An 18934-nucleotide genomic window follows, 5' to 3' on the forward strand; every position below is an offset into this window, starting at 1 on the left:
ATGCTATGTCTTTCCTGCATACACAATGCAAAAATACCTTGGCTATTTCAGTTTTCAGCTTAAAGATTAAAACGCCTGACATTCACATATGCACACCATTCTTCCTAACAAAAGCAAGCTTCCGCAAATTTTGCATTTCACTGTTATTGAATGTCCTTGTGCATCAAAATCCAGAAACAGAAAATGAAAGGGAAGGAAGTTTTCTCAGTAACACCATTTTTATTGCCAAGTTCCATTTACAAAGAAAGGTCTATTGTTCATTCTTGTCCAAGTTTTCATTAGCCATGATACATGATTAATGTCAGCAAATACAGACTCAGCTACAGAAATCTGGCTTTCAGAAATATACACCAATATTTTCTAATTTCACTCCCTTCTCAGACACTTACTTACATTTTTCTTTAAATTAACATAAGATATTGTCACATTTATTCCAAATGTCTAACATAACTTACATTAAATAATGAATACTTATTGCCTGTAGAAAGACATTTCAGAATTCAATTCACCCCGTGTTTGGGCTTTTTTCCATGTAAACCTAAGTGCATGTTCAGGACTGTCTTCCCCCCCCCCCCCCCCCCCCCCCCCCCCCCCCCCCCCCCCCCCCCCCCCCCCCCCCAATGAAGTATCAGACACAACTCTGTTGAAATATATTTCATAGCAGGACAGTCCTTCATGTTCATTAAATGCTTTATGTAGTGTTTACATCCCAGATACATTCATTCTTCTAGAAAAATATGTTGCCCCCTCTTTGCACTTAAAACAATCAAACTTACAAAGCAACAAAAATATCAACACACCTATTCACAAGTGGAGATGCCTAAAGTTATCCCCTAAAGTTTAAAATGCTTCCAGCAGGTCCCCTGGAGTTGTAACAATGTATTTATTCAGTGCTATCGCTGGGCAAAACAAAGCTCCTAGAAATTCTAATAGTCTATAAATTTGCACGCTTGAATCTATTCTCAATCCTTTGCAAAATTATCTTCGTGTTCATTGTAAATATTTCTGCCACAGTTAGTCCTTAAACACACCCAAACACAAAACCTCAGACCTTCTCATCTCCTCATACATACTTAAGTTATCAGATTGCAATTACTATGTCTTAAACTCACTTTAGTATGAGTACCCATAACCAAAAGTAATGGAGAACAGACGAAAAAAAATCTCATGTATCTTAAGATTACGATCTTAAAAGCATCCTGGGAACACTATGCACTAGTCTGAACCTTATTTAACTCTAACTTTTGTCATCAACAAGTATTCTTAGTCATCACCTGCTTCTTAAGCCCTTTTTAGTTATTTTTTTAAATAAATGCACTCCATACATTTATTTATGCTAACAAGACAGTCACAACAATGACTCAAGTTTTTCCTTTTCATATTACGAACCAATGAATTCAAGTTAGCAAAACAATAAAACAGATACCGGCACAGTGCACATTTATTAGACAAGCAAAATTTAGCTTTACATTTATAATACATTAATAAAGATAAAATACATATTTTATAACACCTTGCAAAAGAAATCAAATCTGAGCAATGCGCAAATCTAAAAATTTTGGGAGATCAAAATAGGGAAAATTCTGTACAAATGTAATATAAAAATACGTTTCCATATGAAAGAACCTTCTGTTTGAGACTCAGTCCAGAACTGCATCTCCCATGTCTTTGTTGCTGCTCAAAAAATCCTGAGCAGCAGGAAAAAACCCCAAGCACTTCCACCCTCCCACCCCCTAAAAACATCCCACCCTAGCAAGCCCTGCTTGGATCACTATCTGCTTTTCAGAAGCCAAGAGGAGACAGTAAGAGTTATTATTAGGAGACAGTAAGAGTTATTATATTTGTTTCTAATTCATGCTGCAAGTGTTGGGAAAGGTCAGAGCAACAGAGCAGACAAGCACAGGAGAATCACTCCAAAGACTTCTAGATAACAGAAGTGCAGTGCCCAGGTTAGTGATATCCTAGGGTAGGCCAGTGATGGTTAAACAGTGACATATCAAAAAGCTCTTTCAAGAATAATGACAGTAACAGTTAGGAAGAGAACTTTCAACATATATTTAGATTAGGTTGCCTGAAAATAAGTAGGAGACTCATCAAGGAGACTTATTATCTTTGAGGCAAAATGCCTAGATCTCGCTGATGCCCCCATCTGATGTCTCTTTGCAAATCTTTGATTCAACTATAGGACTAAAACACTTAGCTTCCTAGATGACAGCTGCCTGTACAATGTTCTTTTAAAAGCAACTCCCCATTTAACTTTAGCTGGTTAGTGAAGACAACATCAGAATGTTTAGCATCGTGGTTTTTTTTTTTTTTTTTTTTTTTTTTGAAGAGTACTACATGCAGGTTAGTGAAACTATTCATTAGGCTATTCTGTAGTTATTTACCTATAACATGTGCAGTGAAAAGAGTGACTGATTAGACTAGAGCACTGACAGCACCATGTCGTTCAAGTGTTTACTTTTATGAAGTGGCTTCATACTTATACATACAGTTTGACCTGCTTGTCTGATAGCTTACCCATGTTATCAAGCATACAGTTTTAAGTTTAATTTACTACTAGTAAAATGACACCTAATTGTAGGGCAATTATTGAATTCCTAGATTGCTTAAAGTAATCATCCCAGGCCACTTGCAGTAAGTGTGGAAATTATAGTCACTCATGTCTTGCTGCTCAATTAGAAAAAAAAAAAAAATCACAGTAACTTCAATCCTAAAGATTGCTGATTTTGCTATAAACAAACTATTTTAACCATCAGTTTTAAAATTCTACACACAAGAATACTTCAAATCCACAAAGGAACTTTATATCCCCCTGTATTCTGTCTCTACTGGGCAAAGGGTTCATATGAATCACTGGACATTGACTTAAACTCTGAATACTGATCTAGATTTGAGTCTTAAATTCTGGATATGGAAGAAGAGTTTTAAAATATCACATACCTGTCCTTTAGCAACAATATTGCAAAAGAATAAATGAATTCTGGAAGATATTGCCAATTTTTCCTCACCAAGTGACATCCAAGGAAAATTCCAACTGTGTTGTAAAGTGAAGAACGTTGAGGAGCTTCTTTAACAGGTGTAACTTTATATCTTTTTTTTTAAGCTCAGCTTAATTTAAGGAAAAGAAGTCAGAATTTTAGTTTATCATGAATTAGCAGTGGAGAATACAAATGAGCTCAGTCCTTATATTGTATATAATTCATAACTTCACACACAAAATCCAGCTTTTAGTATTAATATATGTGACCACATTTCTAATGAATTTGGTTTAATCCACACAGCTTGTAAAATGAAGTGCGGGAAGCTTAACCTTTGGTTTCTTTCTATATCAAAGAATTTCTGCAAAACAATTAATTTTTGCACACAACTTTTACACTGTAAGCATTACTTCCATGGTGAAGCAGACATTAGAATCGGGCACTAATGCTTCCTCCCTCCCATTCTTTACCATATTACCAAGTGTATGCTGCCATTACTCTCTTCACAAATGAAAAGCTCGAGTCTTGTTCATTGTTGTACACTGGATGACAGAAAAGCAAAGGGGACCAGCAAGAGGCAGTAAGACCTAACAGTGAAGGCAATACATAGTTCTGTTAAACAAGTAATATCTTGGTAAAATTTGATAAAATGAGACACATAGACCATAAAATAGCAAAGTAACATTCAGTATGCCCTGGCTTCCTTGGCTTCTCTTCTCAAAAGGAAGAGAATAATGGAACTGTTTTATGTTAACAGAATATGACTGAAGATAGGCATAGCCTCTACAAACAAACACTGAGAATTTAGCATCTCTCCAAAATTTTGGCATTTTGCTCTGGAACATTGCTATATTTATTTTAGAGTGATTCTACCTCCCTCTGCAGTATTACACTGAAATAGTGAGCCTTTTGAATGGTCAGTTGTTTAGCTGCTGCTCTCATTTGCAGCTTGGTATTTGGTCTTGGTTAAAAAGAGTGATGTTACACTGACTCAAATCAACTTTTGTTCAGGAAAAAATTGCATTTGTGGCTGATGTGCTAATGCTTTCTTGGTTGAGTTTCCTTTTTACAGTGAAAGGGGGATAAGAAAACAGCCCTTGAGTTTTTCTGATAAGGGAGAGAGATACGATACTCTTCAAGGAATTGTAGATGAGTAACACCGCACTTGCAGAGATAAAAGATTGCCAATGACAGATTATTTCAGCATCTCCAGAGCTTTTACATTCTGAAGTCTCCTAATGCAGCATGAAGCACAGCCAAATTGTATACACATATGCCTTAATATTGGAAGCAAACAAGTCAAAAATCAATTGCTTCTGTGGCATAACCATTCAGAGACTTAGGTTGGTCTGTACCAGTTGTAGCACTTATGTAACGACACAACACTGATAGAGCTCTCGTGCAGTCAGAGCTTTCCTAGTATAATTCCATCTTTGGAGAGAGCCTTTGATAGAACTGCTAAAACATATCCCACCTTACCACCCCTTGACCAGCAAGGCTCTGCCAGCAGTAGACTAGACAGTAGACTTAGTCTTCTATTTTCCTAATAATACTATCTATCATCTCTGTCATTTCCTGTGAAGCTCAGTAGACAACTGGTCATGAGATTTAAAAGCCACTCAAAGGCAATGAAAAGCACTAAGTCAGCTTTCTTTCCCTTTGTCCCATTTCTTGTGCAGTCCGGCTCCAGGGTGAGATTATGCATACCCATTAAAAAGACTCCTTGTGCATGGTCCCAATCTTGCTAGAACTGAATTTGAAATTAGATAGAGATCAAGGTTTTCCTGTCTAAAATAAATTCTATTTAAGGGAACTCAGCCTGCACAGTGGCATTTTGTGTAATCTAGGTCAAGAGTTAACCTTAACAACATAAAATGCTTTCAAATTAAGTAAGGCATCATTTTTTATAATGATCTTCAGAATATTACTGGGGCTACAGTGTAATGCTGCAACATACTAGAGGAAGTCTAGACTGCAACCAGTTCAGCTAATAAAAATTTATGTGGTTCTGGTGCTCAAATTGCTACTGATGTCTAGGCTTGTTCAGGTACATGTACGTTAGCTGCAACAGTGACTGCAGTGTAAACTCACCCTAAGCATATGACCAAAAAAAAAAAAAAAAAAAGAAAAAAGGCAAAAAAGGCAGGCTCTCACTCCAGCAATGCTAAATTCTCATCCCATATCCATAGCAGTGCTGAGGACACCTAACTCTCAGAATTCATTTAGAGTTTGGGCCACTCTGCAATGGTCAGAATATTGGTTAATTCAATTTGAGACAAAGTAGAAGTCACAGAAAACTAGAAATCAACAAAACTGCATGCAAAAGCTAATAAAGGAAGAAAAAAAATTGCTGGTGTTCAACAACAGACACTTTGTATACACGTTTTATAAAGATTAAGTTACTACGTGAAGGAAAAGATGGAAAAACCGAGCAAAGTTATACTTGTGGATTAGTCAGTCCCATATGTAAATATAACATTTAAAATAACTTCAAGTATTCCATCTGACAGCAGGAAGAGGTACCATAAGAGACTGGGAAGTAGGCAAAAACTTTTCAGATTCACCTACTTGATATGAAATCAATGTTAGTAGAGACAGAATGAGGACACAGACTGCACTGATAACTGAAGTCACCATAGCAAGTAAAGTAAATAGTGGTCTTCAACCTTTGAGAGCCAGAAAGCACTCAAAGTTATGAGCAGACTAATAATGACAATCTGCTCATTTTACTATTAATTTAAATTAACACACATGGAAATTGATGATAAATCTTAAATTCCATTCATGTTAAATTACGTATCAAATCAGCAAAGAACATTCTAAACTTTAATTAACACTCTTTCACTACTTTCTGTCAACTTGGTATCAGGATCTAGGAAGCAAAGTAAGGCAAGTATAAACTCAGAATCACTTTTATGTAGCAATGTTGTTTAACTGTGATACTATCCCAGATAGGAAAAAAACTACACAATACCTTTCCTTTTGAGTTTCAGACTTGCAAAGGAATTATCAGTTAGATGTGGTGACCTTCTTCCTACATGAAGATGAAAAATTTAGAAAACCTCTTTAAACTGTTTCCATCTGCTTCTAGTTGTCGTCCCTCAGTAAAAAGGATATCATCATTCCTCAGAGGTGTAGCAATTTGACTGTCAGAAGCGAACAAACGAGCTATAGCAATCTCTTAAAATATTTCACATTCCCCTGTAGCTGGTTAAGCAAAGACTAAAGTAGTCTCAAAAATCCCTTATGTTAATTTGAATAAGCATTTGTCATTAAATTTCAGGCTTTTACCTTTTAAAAAATTGTTTGATATATATCTTGCTTTGAATCAAACCTTGAAACAAATATTACACATGGAAAACACAATATTGAAGTCTGGAGTCCTACAAAGACAACACTGAAAGTGGCCAAGCCTGCTAGTATCATGCAGATCTCCAGAAGATGAATGAGATCAGGATTTAAACAAACAAACAAACTGAAAAACACACCATGTCTCAAATGGAAATGTTATCTCTGTACTACAATATATAATTTTTTCTGGTCAATGGTATGTCTCCAGTTTCAGAGAAGTAATGAGAGAATATCCTGAAGCCAGGTATCCAAAAATTTCTTCACTTTGCCATAATACTGTAGACCTTTTACAATTAACTTAGTTCCTGCAGCTGGAACTCTATAATAGAAAGAGAGTAGGTGCTCCAAAATACTTTCATGTTCCTGTATAACAGAAAGTGGTAGGAAACAACCAGTCCAGATTCAAAAAGTTTTTTTTTTCTTCTTCTCCAGTTTAAATATGCTGAGCATGTGATGTTTACTCTAAAAGCTGCCCACATTCTTTTTCATCAGTGGGCTGCCTCTTGCAGACCAGATGGCCTCTCAGGCTTCAAGAAGTATCTTCACTCCCAAAGAAAAAACAAACAACAAAGAATTTGGTTGCATTTGCTTCACTGTTTATCACAGTCTGCAGGTTAGCTTTAGTCAGAACATTCTTTCTCTACCTCTTTTACCTTGCAAACTTCAACTTCAGATTGCAAAGAAGACTGAGGAATGCAGCTGAATGTTCGAATGCTGTGTGGATCAACTGGTGGCACCAGTGTAAGTGACTCTACACTTAGTGCATCTGTATTATCATCTGTTATTAATGATATTGTGGGCTGCTGTGCAGGAATCAGGCTAGGAGACAGGTTTGCTGTTTCTATGTCACTGTTTTTTACAGTGTTCTTGCTAGACTTTGAGACAGCTGAAAGCGTTTCATCAGCCAACATCATCTGACCAGAAATGACCATCTGACCAGAAATGGTCATCTGAGGCTGCTCTGGAGCTGAAGCATCATCTAATAAAAGAAAACACCAAGAAACAATCAATATTCAACTTAGTATGTACATTAAGCCTAACAGTATACTATTATTCATGAATATTTAAGAATAATTGGGTGGAAAATGCAGTTCTGTGAAGCACTATGCTTACACATTCACTTTTTAGTAATTAGAAATAAAAAAAAATATTATGAAGGCATAACATAAAATGTCAGCAGGAATCTATTCAAATTAGGAACCAGAAAATTTTACACATGTAGCATTAGAATATGCAGCAATATCAAAAACATTCCTAGAGAGGGGAAATTGAGGGGAAGAATAAGAAAGCCTCTCCAGTATTTAGTATAGACTAAAATGAATAGCCACCCCATACCAGGAAGCTCTTCAGAAATAATAAAAAAAAAACCCCCACAACCCCTGTATAACTAGTTTTCCCAAGAGGTGGTTTGTTTCTTACAAAAATTTGGAAGTCATTCTCTCATTTCATTCTCCAGATTCACATTTAAGTGACACCTCAACCACAGAAAGCAGAACTACGGAAGAACAGGAAGGAGAATAATGTGCTTACTGTAACTGAAAGGTGCTGCAAAATAGGTCTGTTTTTATACAGGCTTGTGTTATATGATTTTTTTTTTTTTTGTGTGTGCTCCTAAGCATGGAGCATACAACACAGATAAAATTGGGAATAAGCATTACATACCACAGAAAACTGATAGGCTACTACACCTTCCCACAAAATGAAAAAAACCAAAACATTAACAGCTATTTGTACTGTCCTTTTCCCCCTTAAAATCCTGGCTAACTATCAAGTAAACTGCTCATTTGGCTCAGATGGATAGTGAATGGAGGGGACGAGGCAATACAGCCTTATATGAGCACGTATGCCCAGAAGAGTCAGGGTTTTTTTCTTTTCAGACTAGAGTAATAGATGCCATTAAAGTTAACAGGTATCCAGCTTCAAGACAGACCATTTCTAGAGCTCTTGTAAGAAACAGCATGTGTTCAAGTGTACAGGCATCTGCAGAAAAGTCTACAAGGCAATGTAGTGAATACAGAAGCTAAGAATCAGGTTCTGTTTTTAATACACAGTGACCTTAAAAATATTTCAGTTTCAATACAGTTCCAATTAATCCTGTAAAAGAATAAAAAGCATGAACATAAAGCAAAAAAAAGAAAACAAAGCTGAGAATGGAATGAATATCAGTAAGGTATCAGTGGGATAACAGTAAGATTATGGGGTTTTTTACCTTTCTGGTAAGATAACCCCAACCAATGGTGTATTCTCACTTCAGAAAACCACTCAATTTTATTTTTTGCTGAATCAGTGGCTAAAGCTTCTCGCTTTAACAAAAACAAAATTTACAGATTGTAAAAAAGTCTCCTTTTAAATAAAAGGGACATCACTGGTTATTTTTGAAAAATAAGGACAGATTCAAAGTAACTCTGCAGATTCTTCTTTTTAGCTGTCAAGAAGCTTTAGTGAGAATGTAGCGATTGATAACAGAGGAAGTGATGCAAGACTTGCATGGAAAATGAACTGCTAAAAACATTGAAATAAAGCCTCATTTCTCTGAATTCCAAGATAAATGTTAACATTTAAGTATGCACAAAACAGTGAGTCTCTTTGCAGTGACTTTACTTTCTGAATTTATAAAATCTTAAAAGAATATCAAACATTCTTTGCCAAGATTGTTTTTTATCTTAATTATAGTATGAATATTCACCAAAATTCAGGATTCAGAAACCTGAGACATTCTGGTAAATAAAATATTATCAATCAATGGCATTCTGCTCAGGAATGTTAAATACAGCACATTTCTATTGCAGTTCTGCTATTTCACTTCTGATTCCGCACTTCATTTCTTAAATCATTCCTCTCCCTCTCCCAACAAAATATTAATATATTTTCTCGATACTTTCATTTACTGAAATCATGACAGACATATATTCTTTTGTTATGCTATATTGTCTCCAAATCCTTGCACGTAGGATCTAAATTAATGCTAAAGTGACACCCTTCTTAATGCCACAAAGAAAAAGAACGTATTTGAAAAAAGTCTCCATTAAAAAAAAAAAAGTGTCTGGAGTCAACAATTCCAAATTTTCTATCCAAAGGTCTGAAAAAACATTCAGAAAAAAGATAAAAATATCAAAAAATGTAAGCAGAACATACTCTGTCCATTATTTTAGCTGCTGTATTTACAGGGAATACAAAACTAGAGCTCTTCTACGCTTCCCTCTCGCTTTTATTTATTATTGATAGAAGTAAGCCTCTCTCCTCTACTTTCAGTATTTCATTAGTCACTGTCAGAGCTTCACTTCTGTTACTCTGTTACTGTATTTAAGGGTAGCAGTAACAGATTTCTGTAAGCCAGCACGGCATTACTGTCAAAATGACTAGGTATTCGCAAACTGCCACTAGTCCCTGCAGGGGCAGAAAGCAAATACCAGTACACAAAGGGGTGGGGGAGGGAGAATTTTTAACATTGTCTGGAAAAGGTCAACAGCTCTTACTACTGTTTTGCAATATATTATCCCTTCTGGGCTAATACTTAACTAAAAATCTTAGTGAAGCTGTGATCTTCAGTCACAGCTATAAACTACAGCTGTGAGAGCAGTACTTACATCTTTGTGACCAAGCTCTCAAATCCATAGGCTACTTGAGGTGTATACTTAACTTGAAACTGCAACTGTAAGCTTGTGCTAGGTTAAGTTTTTAAGCATGATCATCTCCCATATCTTTTGGATACAAGGATAGAAGAAAACAATACTAGACTACAGATGAAGGAAACTAAATAGAAAATAGAATACAGAGATCCAGCATCTTGGAATGAAAATTTGGTATATAAGAGGCATTACAATGAAAAATCAGACCACCCTCTTTGTGTAAAAAGTTTTCACATATAACTTTTCCCAGTTAATTGAATACATGGCTTCAGGACAATAATTACTAATGAGAAAATCTCTGAGGCTCAAAATTTCAAAGCCTTTTGAAGTCATACTCAATTCAGAGAAGGATCCAAGTAGATAAATATATATTTATGTATGATCTGAATTCTTAAAGTCTCTGAAACTGGAATAAACAACTGGCAAAAATATGGACCCTAGCTGAAAAAAAGCTCCAGAAGGGATTATTACAAGAATGTCTGTCTCTCAAATCCAGATAGGTACCAAGCTCTTGATTCAAAAGAGTTTCAAGGCACCCAGTCAGTTTAGAGATTAAGTTCTCTACCCATTATCTGGAACTTCTGTCTATATTGCACATAAAAATACTAACTGGCTTTCCAAAAACTCCAAACTCCTAACACTGGGTTCCAGTTTGACTTTTGGATAGAAAGAGCAAAAATAATTGTCATTTTTACCTGAATAAAATCACCAATCACTAAGATATGCTCTACTCTTAAATATCAAAAAGTTATCATCTAATACGGGAAAACAGCTTTTCTATTTACCCCTCCCCAACCCCCATGTATTTAAGCAAGAGTTATTCTGGCAAAAAACATAAGCCAGATCTGCAACAAAACCAGGAAGAGTGAAGCCAGTTTCTTAAAACAGTTGTGATGTTAACATTTAGTTCTAACAAACACCCCCCCCTCCCCCCCCCAATTTAAGTACCAAACAAGGTTTGAAAACAGGGTGTAATTTTGCAAGTTTTTGGGTATTATTAGCTCTCTCTGGTTGCAGTGGCTTCAGCAACCTTAGAAGTTTGTCAGCACTTCTATAATGCTACCAAGATTATCATTACAGCAAAAAAATCCAAAGCAAATCACTCAACTTCTGTTTTATTAACTTACATTAAGGATGATTATTAGTGAAAGAAGATAGAAAAGAACAGGAAAGAATGAATATCATCTACAGAGAAGTGTCCTACGCTGTACAGCAACACACTATGAAAGGATAACAAAAACATAAATAACAGGACATTAAGTGAAAAGATACAAAGTAAATCTATAAAGATGAAAAAGGGTGTTTATATAATATTAATAGAGTAAAATATCTTCATGCCATGATAGTAAAAAAAAGAAATTAATTAGATACAAGTTAAAATAGGTTATATAAATAAGAAGGTAGACTGAAGCGTATTTCCATCTTTTTTGCATCTGCTTCCCCTCCTCAGGCAATTAAACAGTCCATAAAACCATCTGCCTGAGTTTGATGATCATAGAAACATTAAGCTTGTGCCATCACAGTCCAAGGACAGTCTTATGCTGAATGCTTGTCCATTTTACCCGAGTTATAAACAGATTTCTTGCTGCTAGCCAAGTACCTGCATTACTGTCCATTCAGGAGCCTGTGCTTACTAAATTCCACTACAGCCATGGCTGCCGCTGTGCAAATGAAGACATAGCTGCTTTGAAGCTGGAGGCTTGATAGCAGAATTTCCATATTTGGCAAGAGAGCCAAGAAACATGGGAGAAACTGCAGATAAGGCTTTCAGAAACAGCTAATTATTGCTTTACAATTCTCCCCCAAAAAACAGTAGAGACAAATATTTATGATGCTTTCTTCAGTTTCCTACCTCACTCTCATTGCTGTCAGCATGGAAACCAAATATGTTCTATTAACTGTTAGGGGCTTTTGAAAGCTTATGGAAGAACCTGCCTGAATTGATACTGCGCGAGTTTCTGTTGCAGCTGCTGCTTGAAGACCTAAACCCAGTGTCCACCGTGACTGTCAGCCTCCGACAGACTAAACACCCGCCGACGTCCTTTCCTGCCAGACCTTACTAGAGGAAAACACAGTGATATATCATACGAAGGCTTTAACAATGAAATAAGGAAGGGAAACTGGAATGAAGACAAAGGATAAATGTTAGAGTAGCAACAAGAGTAAGTGACAAGGACACATCCATAACTGCTGGTATCCTGAATACAATTTGACACCACACCAAGAGTCTTACCAGTTTGGGAAATACTTCTGAGGCTGGAAGTATTCATCCTTTAGAAATAAGCAAGTTTAACTGAATTTAATTTTTTGCTTACCTCTCTGGAAATGTTCATAATACAGTTTGGGCTATGTCTGGCAATACCAACAGCACTTACACTGAGGAGGGACTGGCAGGCATTTATTTGCATTACAATCTACTCACACGCTTTAGAAATCTTGAGAGAAGCTATTTACCACAAATTCTGGTGACACAGAATTATTCTGATTTCCACTGCCCATGAATTACAAGAGGTGCACTACCGTGCAGGTGACAATACTTCAGATCATTCAGCCCTACTACTCTACGATATGAAACTGAAGTATTAGATTTGGTTTATAATAAAGCCAAACAATGTTTTAAAAGATAGCAGCAGTTCAGATGATGATGTTTGGTGCATACAAAGTTTCTAGAAAAGAAACTTTCTAGAAACAAAAGGTACTTCCTCACCTAGTTAGAAAATTACTAGCATCATAGAACAGAAGAGATCAAACCACATTTACATTACTGATTACAGAGGGAAGAGACAGTGATGGTTTCAGTAAGATGGCAGGCACTGCTCTTACAGGCTCTCCATGCTTGATTAATCATCCTCTCCTTGGAATATATAAATTTTATTTTACAGACTGGAATCCAATTATTCTCTGCAACAAGGAATAGCTCTTTGTACTTATTTTAGACCTTTTACCATCAATATCTGCCAGAAGTGTGAAATACAGCATAAGTGGCATAGAAGATCGATGCCTTCTGAAGTCCTCAATATCCATTGCTCCAATGTAAACATTTTCTTAAGTATTGAAGCCAATTGCATTTTAAAGCTTAAGGCAACTTAAAAAGTGATAAAATACAGCATAGATGACATTATACATACATAATTCTGGAAGACTGCTAACTTACAGTAAGAGAGCTTCTTTATCTTAATCCTTGGCATATATAAAAATAAGCACGTTAAAGAAGTGCATGGTTCCAGCAAGTGTAGCCAAGAGACTGTATTCTAAGCTCAGAAGCTTGATGATTAAAATCTGCCTAGCAAGAGAACATTTTTATCTTATGCATAGCAACACTTCAAATGGACATGTTAATTAAAAAGAAAAATCATGTAAATACAAAGAAAAAACCAACCTGATAGCAGCATTTGTAGAACCTGATACTGCTTTTTCTGTCTTGCTAGGGATTCTGCTTTCTTTAAGGGATGACTTCTGCTTTTTCAATTTTAAGGAACAGAGATCTTGTAAATGGCTAAGCTTAATTCCCAAATACTGCAAATGGAGGAGCTGCTACACTTTAAAATATCTGTGCCATAAAGTAGTGACAATTATTAGGTAGGATAGCTGATAAACTCAGGAATCATAGGAGTTTATTTTACTCATGCAAAGTAGTTAATGCAACTATTGTTCTCTTACAATGACTGAAACATGCAGAGCAGTCATATGATTTTATGTAAGTTCAGTTAACTTCAGTTAAGAGATATCGTGTGATTGTTTGATGCAGGTAGAAGTGACAGCAAGTAAAGTATTTTTACAAAACTAATTTTTTTTTCTGTGATACATTTTTGAAAGCTCTTTTACTGTATAACTGTTAATATATACTCTATCTTGTAACATCATTCTCTCAAGTAAAAATTATGCCATTTGTCTTCATTTGGTTCTCATCTGTCACTGTTTTATGTAAAAGTGAGTGTGTATGTTCCAAATCTTATTTCCTGAAACAACTCTGTGAAGCTTACAAGTACCATCTCAAATATATAAAACTCTGAACAGTTTAAATCTGTCAACAGACAGTAGCTTAGGACACTATAATCACAAGTTTACAGTAGAAACAGCTGTCGTGGTTTAAGATGGTGCTCTTAAGGAAGGTAGTTGAGGTAGTTTCCTTGAAGTCCACATATACATCTCCCCTTTATCTTGTCTGGCCTTCTTGACTGAAGTTCCTGAGCAACCTAGCATGTTCTTCATGGCCAACAACCTGAACAGTTGCCAGAACAAACAGGGGAGCAGGGAAGGAGGGAGGGACAGAGACCACATACGTATGCTCGCATGAGTGTGTTTAAAATGGAATGGGAAATGAGAAGGGAGATTCAAATGTGACAGATGGCAGCAGCATTCAAGTGCTACCTCGGGTATAAAACAGATCTGGGTAACTGCTTGCTGTTCATCAGCTACGTGTTACTTCCTCCTTTGAAGGAGCCACTTCACATCATGCAAGCCTTCTCTTCTGCTTCACAGCAGAGTAAGGCAGTTTAGTTTCAGCTGTCCTCAACAGATTAAGGGAAAATCCCATTGGTTTACATTGAAATGGGTGAATACCAACAATTGTTTCTGTAACTCAGCTGAGTGGTCAGTAAGACCTGATATAACACAGACAGTGGTCAAGACACTATCACTTATTTCAGCAGTATACTTCTGTTCGTGCAGAAGCCTACGGAACAGCTATCTGGACATACCAAACAGACAGTCTCTTTCATGGTCATGCTCCTGGCAACAGTTTCCAGTATAGATCACAATTACATATAAATACTATAAAAGGGAGAACATTCATGAGAACATTCATTACAAACTTGCAGTAAACTGGTCAAATCAGTTAATGCAGAAACATTGTTACCAGGAATAGACAATAGTATTGATCTGACACTGAAGATCAGCAAGAAGTGTCAACAAAGCTCCCTGGGTTGGAGAAAACCCTCCCCACGCCCCCACCCCCCAAAGACCCAGCTCCAAGGATTTCAGAATCCTCTCTAGTCTATACTAAGGACCTTGAGACACTGTCAGCCACTCAGCTATAACTATTTAAAACATTACTTGTTCATTATTGGCTGCAACTACATTAGCAGTTTGGTTCAGACCAACAGAGCAGCTTTGAAGAATTATGCACACTTACTGCTTTAGTCTGATTTTAGGAACAGTTTCTGTGCATTAATGACTTTCACAAGGAAACCAAACTATAAAGATATGCTGCAACTATGCACCAAATACACTTCAAATACTAATAGCAACATACGTCTGAACAAATAATTGGTCCTTCAGACAATCACACACATGGCAAGGATGCTTGGTCCTAAAGGTCAGAGTAAATATGGTCCACAGTGAAATCCCTACACCACATGCAGATCAGACGCATGCACCTTAGTACCAACTGCTCATTGTCCTATTGCACTGAATTACCTCCTCATGAGGTGAGGAGGTCACTGTCACTGTCTTCCTCTTTGTTACTGCTCTCCGAGTAGAGTTAGCAGAATAAAATCCAGGAGTTGAACTCAAAAGTCATCTCTGCAGCAGGTTAATGCAAGCTGCTGACTTGGGACTGAAGTAGCTGACGCAGATTCTCATGCTCATTTCCACTGACTTTGCTGAAGGTTACTATGCTCATAGTGGTAGGGCACAGAATTGTAACCTCACAACTAGATTTGCTAAAGCACCTACATCAGTGCACCTAGATCCTGTGCAAAAAACCCAAACCCACCCAAAGACTGATTTCCTGCATAACACATGGCATTTTGAACATACTTTATGATTAAGCCACAATGAAGGTCACACTAAGCATGGACAGTTCACGTAACCTAACTGGTAAAGTGCAGACTGAAACTAGGCATTTAAAAAACCTTTCCTCTATTTTTTGGTTTGGTTTGGGGTTTTTTTTGTGGGTTTGTGGGGTTTTGGGGGTGGGGGGGGAGAGTTTGGAGTTTTTTTGGCTGTTTTTATTTCTTCTTTTTTTATTTTTTAAACCAGTGAGCAGCCTCCTGTTATCAGGCTTTTTAAACTGCAGGAAAAATAAACAGAATTTTATGTTATACAAATGCCAACATATTGTGTAAGTAGATTTTAATTTTTTTAACTACAGTCTATGATTATTCTTTAATAAGGCACTACCTTTTTATGCTAGATGAAGAATTATGTGCTCTGGATCTACTCAGTTTTTCACAGAAGTCAGATTATATGCACTTGAAAGACCTCAGTTTGAAACACGTAGTATAGTCTTGCTTGATATTTCTGTGAACTAGCATGTTACTTACAGCAACAAAAATAACTTAGATTTTTTATTTTCATTTCCTTTACCACAGTTTTCTCTTAGCCACTATTGCCAAGAACTTGTAGTTGCATTTCACTTCCTGATCACAGAGGATTCAAATACAGCAAAGGACATGGTAGATGAGCCTTTTTATGCTGCTGAGGAGAAACATGTAGTTGAACAAATATTTTCTTGTAGCGCCAATCCATACCGAGACTTTTGACAAATGATACCACTTCTCTATGTAATCACCACATATTATCCAGGCCATCAAGAGACTAGATGACAGCAATCACTTACCAACAGAGAAAATAAAATGAGGTCCTTCCAACGTTTTGAATAGGTTGCATATAGAAAAATATTCCAAATTTTATTCTGGAATTACACGCATCGCAGGAATATTTTGACTATATGTTAGTCTCTCACAGTAACAGATGCTTTTTAATCTAGAGTCTGGGTGCTAGAATGCTTTACATGTCATTCATAAACTTCATAAGCAGCCTTTGTTTACCCTTTCTAGCAATATTTCTTGCAGGCATAGTCACTTTGGACATAATGTACATTGATCTCCTGACACTGTTCAGTGAAACCTACAAAACACTAAATGCCTAACAAAGATTGCATCATTTCCTGGAGGACTTCAAAAAAGTTTAGATCTGCATGAGGCTTCCAAATAAATACAAAATGGTATGTCTTAGGGAACCAGAACAACCATTTCAAGGAGTGATTGGAAGTGACTGTTAAAATGAGGGGGCTGTTTTAAAAGGTCCTGAGAATCAAGTTACCTCTATTGTTTTATAACCAAAATCAGGTAGAGTAGGTCAGTTCTAGCATGAAAGCATTTCAGTATGCACCCTTCATGACTCACTACTTGTTTAGTCTCCAGCTTGAGGCTTTACCTCACACATAATTTGCACTCAGAATAAACACCATTATAAGATTCTCTACAAATACTACACAAAAAAAGGAGAAATGAAGGCATTCTAATGCAACAAGAAGTCACAGTATAAACATACCCACTAAATATATTGACAAACACAAACACATGGTAGCTACATTTGTGAAAGTTACACTGTCAGTCTATTTATATGGCAGCTTCTTCTGCACCAATGAAACGGCCTCCTCAAATGTGGTGGTGTTCAGCCAGAAGAGTGTTATTGCAAAAGCTTTACAATATTAGCATCCTAAATAACTATTTTCAAATATTTCATATTTGGCCTGTTGTTACAAATTAACATGAGTATCAGATAAACATACAAAAGCAAATGCCATGCAGTTCAAAAAAGATGCTTCATGTGGAGATCAACTTATCCACTAGGGTGAAAGGTTAACAGTTTACATTTCAAATTTATGCAGAGCAATACTTCAGTTTAAAAAAAAAAAAAAAACACAAACAAAAACACAACAACATTTTAAATTGTATGTGCTAGGAGACAAGTCAGACAAGCAGGACATTATTTCACCAGTACTTAAAATCACTGCTGAAAGATGCCAAGTATTTATTAGAGTTCCAGAAAGCTGAAGAGATCATTAAAATCTGCACCACAATTTACTTGTGCCCTACTCTTTTTAATCCCATAACATAGTAACTTAATTTTACAATAAACTACTCTACATCCCTTAGTCCCTAGGCTGAAAATCGTGATTTAATACCTGATGGGCTCTGTGCAGCAGGAGTGGATGTTGAGCTTGCAGTCAGTGAATCACAGCGCCCCGTACTCCCACTGCCACTGGAAGGTGACGGTGATGACAGTGGTGATGGATTGTGCTGATTTATACACTGGGCTACAGCAAAGCCTGCAAAACAGGACAATGAAGTTTAGAAGTTAATTAGCTTGAAAGAGTTAACCTACATGAACAAATTGAGAAAGGGTAAGAGCAAATATTGCATCAAGATGGTGCTAATTTTATGTAGTGACCCAGAGGATGCACCCTCTCCCACCTTCATCTCTGAAGCATGAAAATTTGAATGCATCTTACTGAAAATACGCTACAAATGCTGATCAACGAACAAGAAAGTAGAGGTTAAGGGATTCAAAACATTTTAAAACTTAGAGCTTGCACAAACAGTCAAAACATGTCAAAACTCTTCAGTTTTTGATATATTCAATAAATTCATGGGTCACAGACCTTAACATGATAAGGAAAATGGTTAAGTCAAAAGTGAACAAAAAACCTCTTGGACAGAAGGCCTGCACTACATTTTTTTATTGCGGAGATAACTTCAGAAAATTTTCATCAATCAAATCTAATGCTGGCATTGGATTTCATCCACCTTCTCACAAGTCAAACTTTTTCCAGTCTGAAGACTGGAAAGGTCTATACAGTGTCTGACAGCACTTTTTAAATAAGTCTTCTTCTGGCTTTCAGTCTAATATTTCCTCAAATTCTTTACATTGTAGCATCCTCTTCTTTCCTAACATAATCTTGCATTCATTCCTTTCTCCTTCCTCTGCAACCCCCTGCTTCAGTCTTTCACATGCCTTAAAAAAACCCCTTTCATTTTAGTCCCTTCCCCCCTCACATACAATGACTCATGCACTTTCTCTTTCAAAATGCAATTTCAGAAAGTGTCGAGGACCTGCAGCACAGGGAAATCCACTGGAAATATGCCATTCGGGAAAAAAGCGCAAGGAAGGAATTCAAATCCCTGGTTTCTCAAACCCAACATCTCAGAACTGAATAACCTGAAAATGAGGTACTTTCAAATA

At 36.6% G+C, this 18934-nt stretch overlaps 1 protein-coding gene across 4 annotated transcripts in view; it reads right to left on the reverse strand.

Moving 5' to 3' along the window:
- Positions 1–2337: 2337 nt before the first annotated feature.
- CLEC16A (C-type lectin domain containing 16A) overlaps positions 2338–18934 on the reverse strand; it is a 93782-nt gene continuing 77185 nt past the window's right edge. For 3 of the 4 annotated variants that reach the window (XM_050905881.1, XM_050905877.1, XM_050905880.1), the window contains 2 exons: positions 17877–18020; positions 6719–7311 (listed from right to left, as the gene is read on the reverse strand). In XM_050905881.1, the coding sequence (XP_050761838.1) occupies positions 6953–7311; positions 17877–18020 (503 nt within the window). In that variant the 3' untranslated portion in view covers positions 6719–6952. Of the gene's footprint in view, positions 6016–6718; positions 7312–17876; positions 18021–18934 lie in introns of those variants that run through there. The other variant, XM_050905879.1, reaches the window with a different exon arrangement.

Source organism: Gymnogyps californianus, chromosome 15 (genome assembly GCF_018139145.2).
Source record: "Gymnogyps californianus isolate 813 chromosome 15, ASM1813914v2, whole genome shotgun sequence".
Lineage (NCBI taxonomy): Eukaryota > Metazoa > Chordata > Aves > Accipitriformes > Cathartidae > Gymnogyps > Gymnogyps californianus.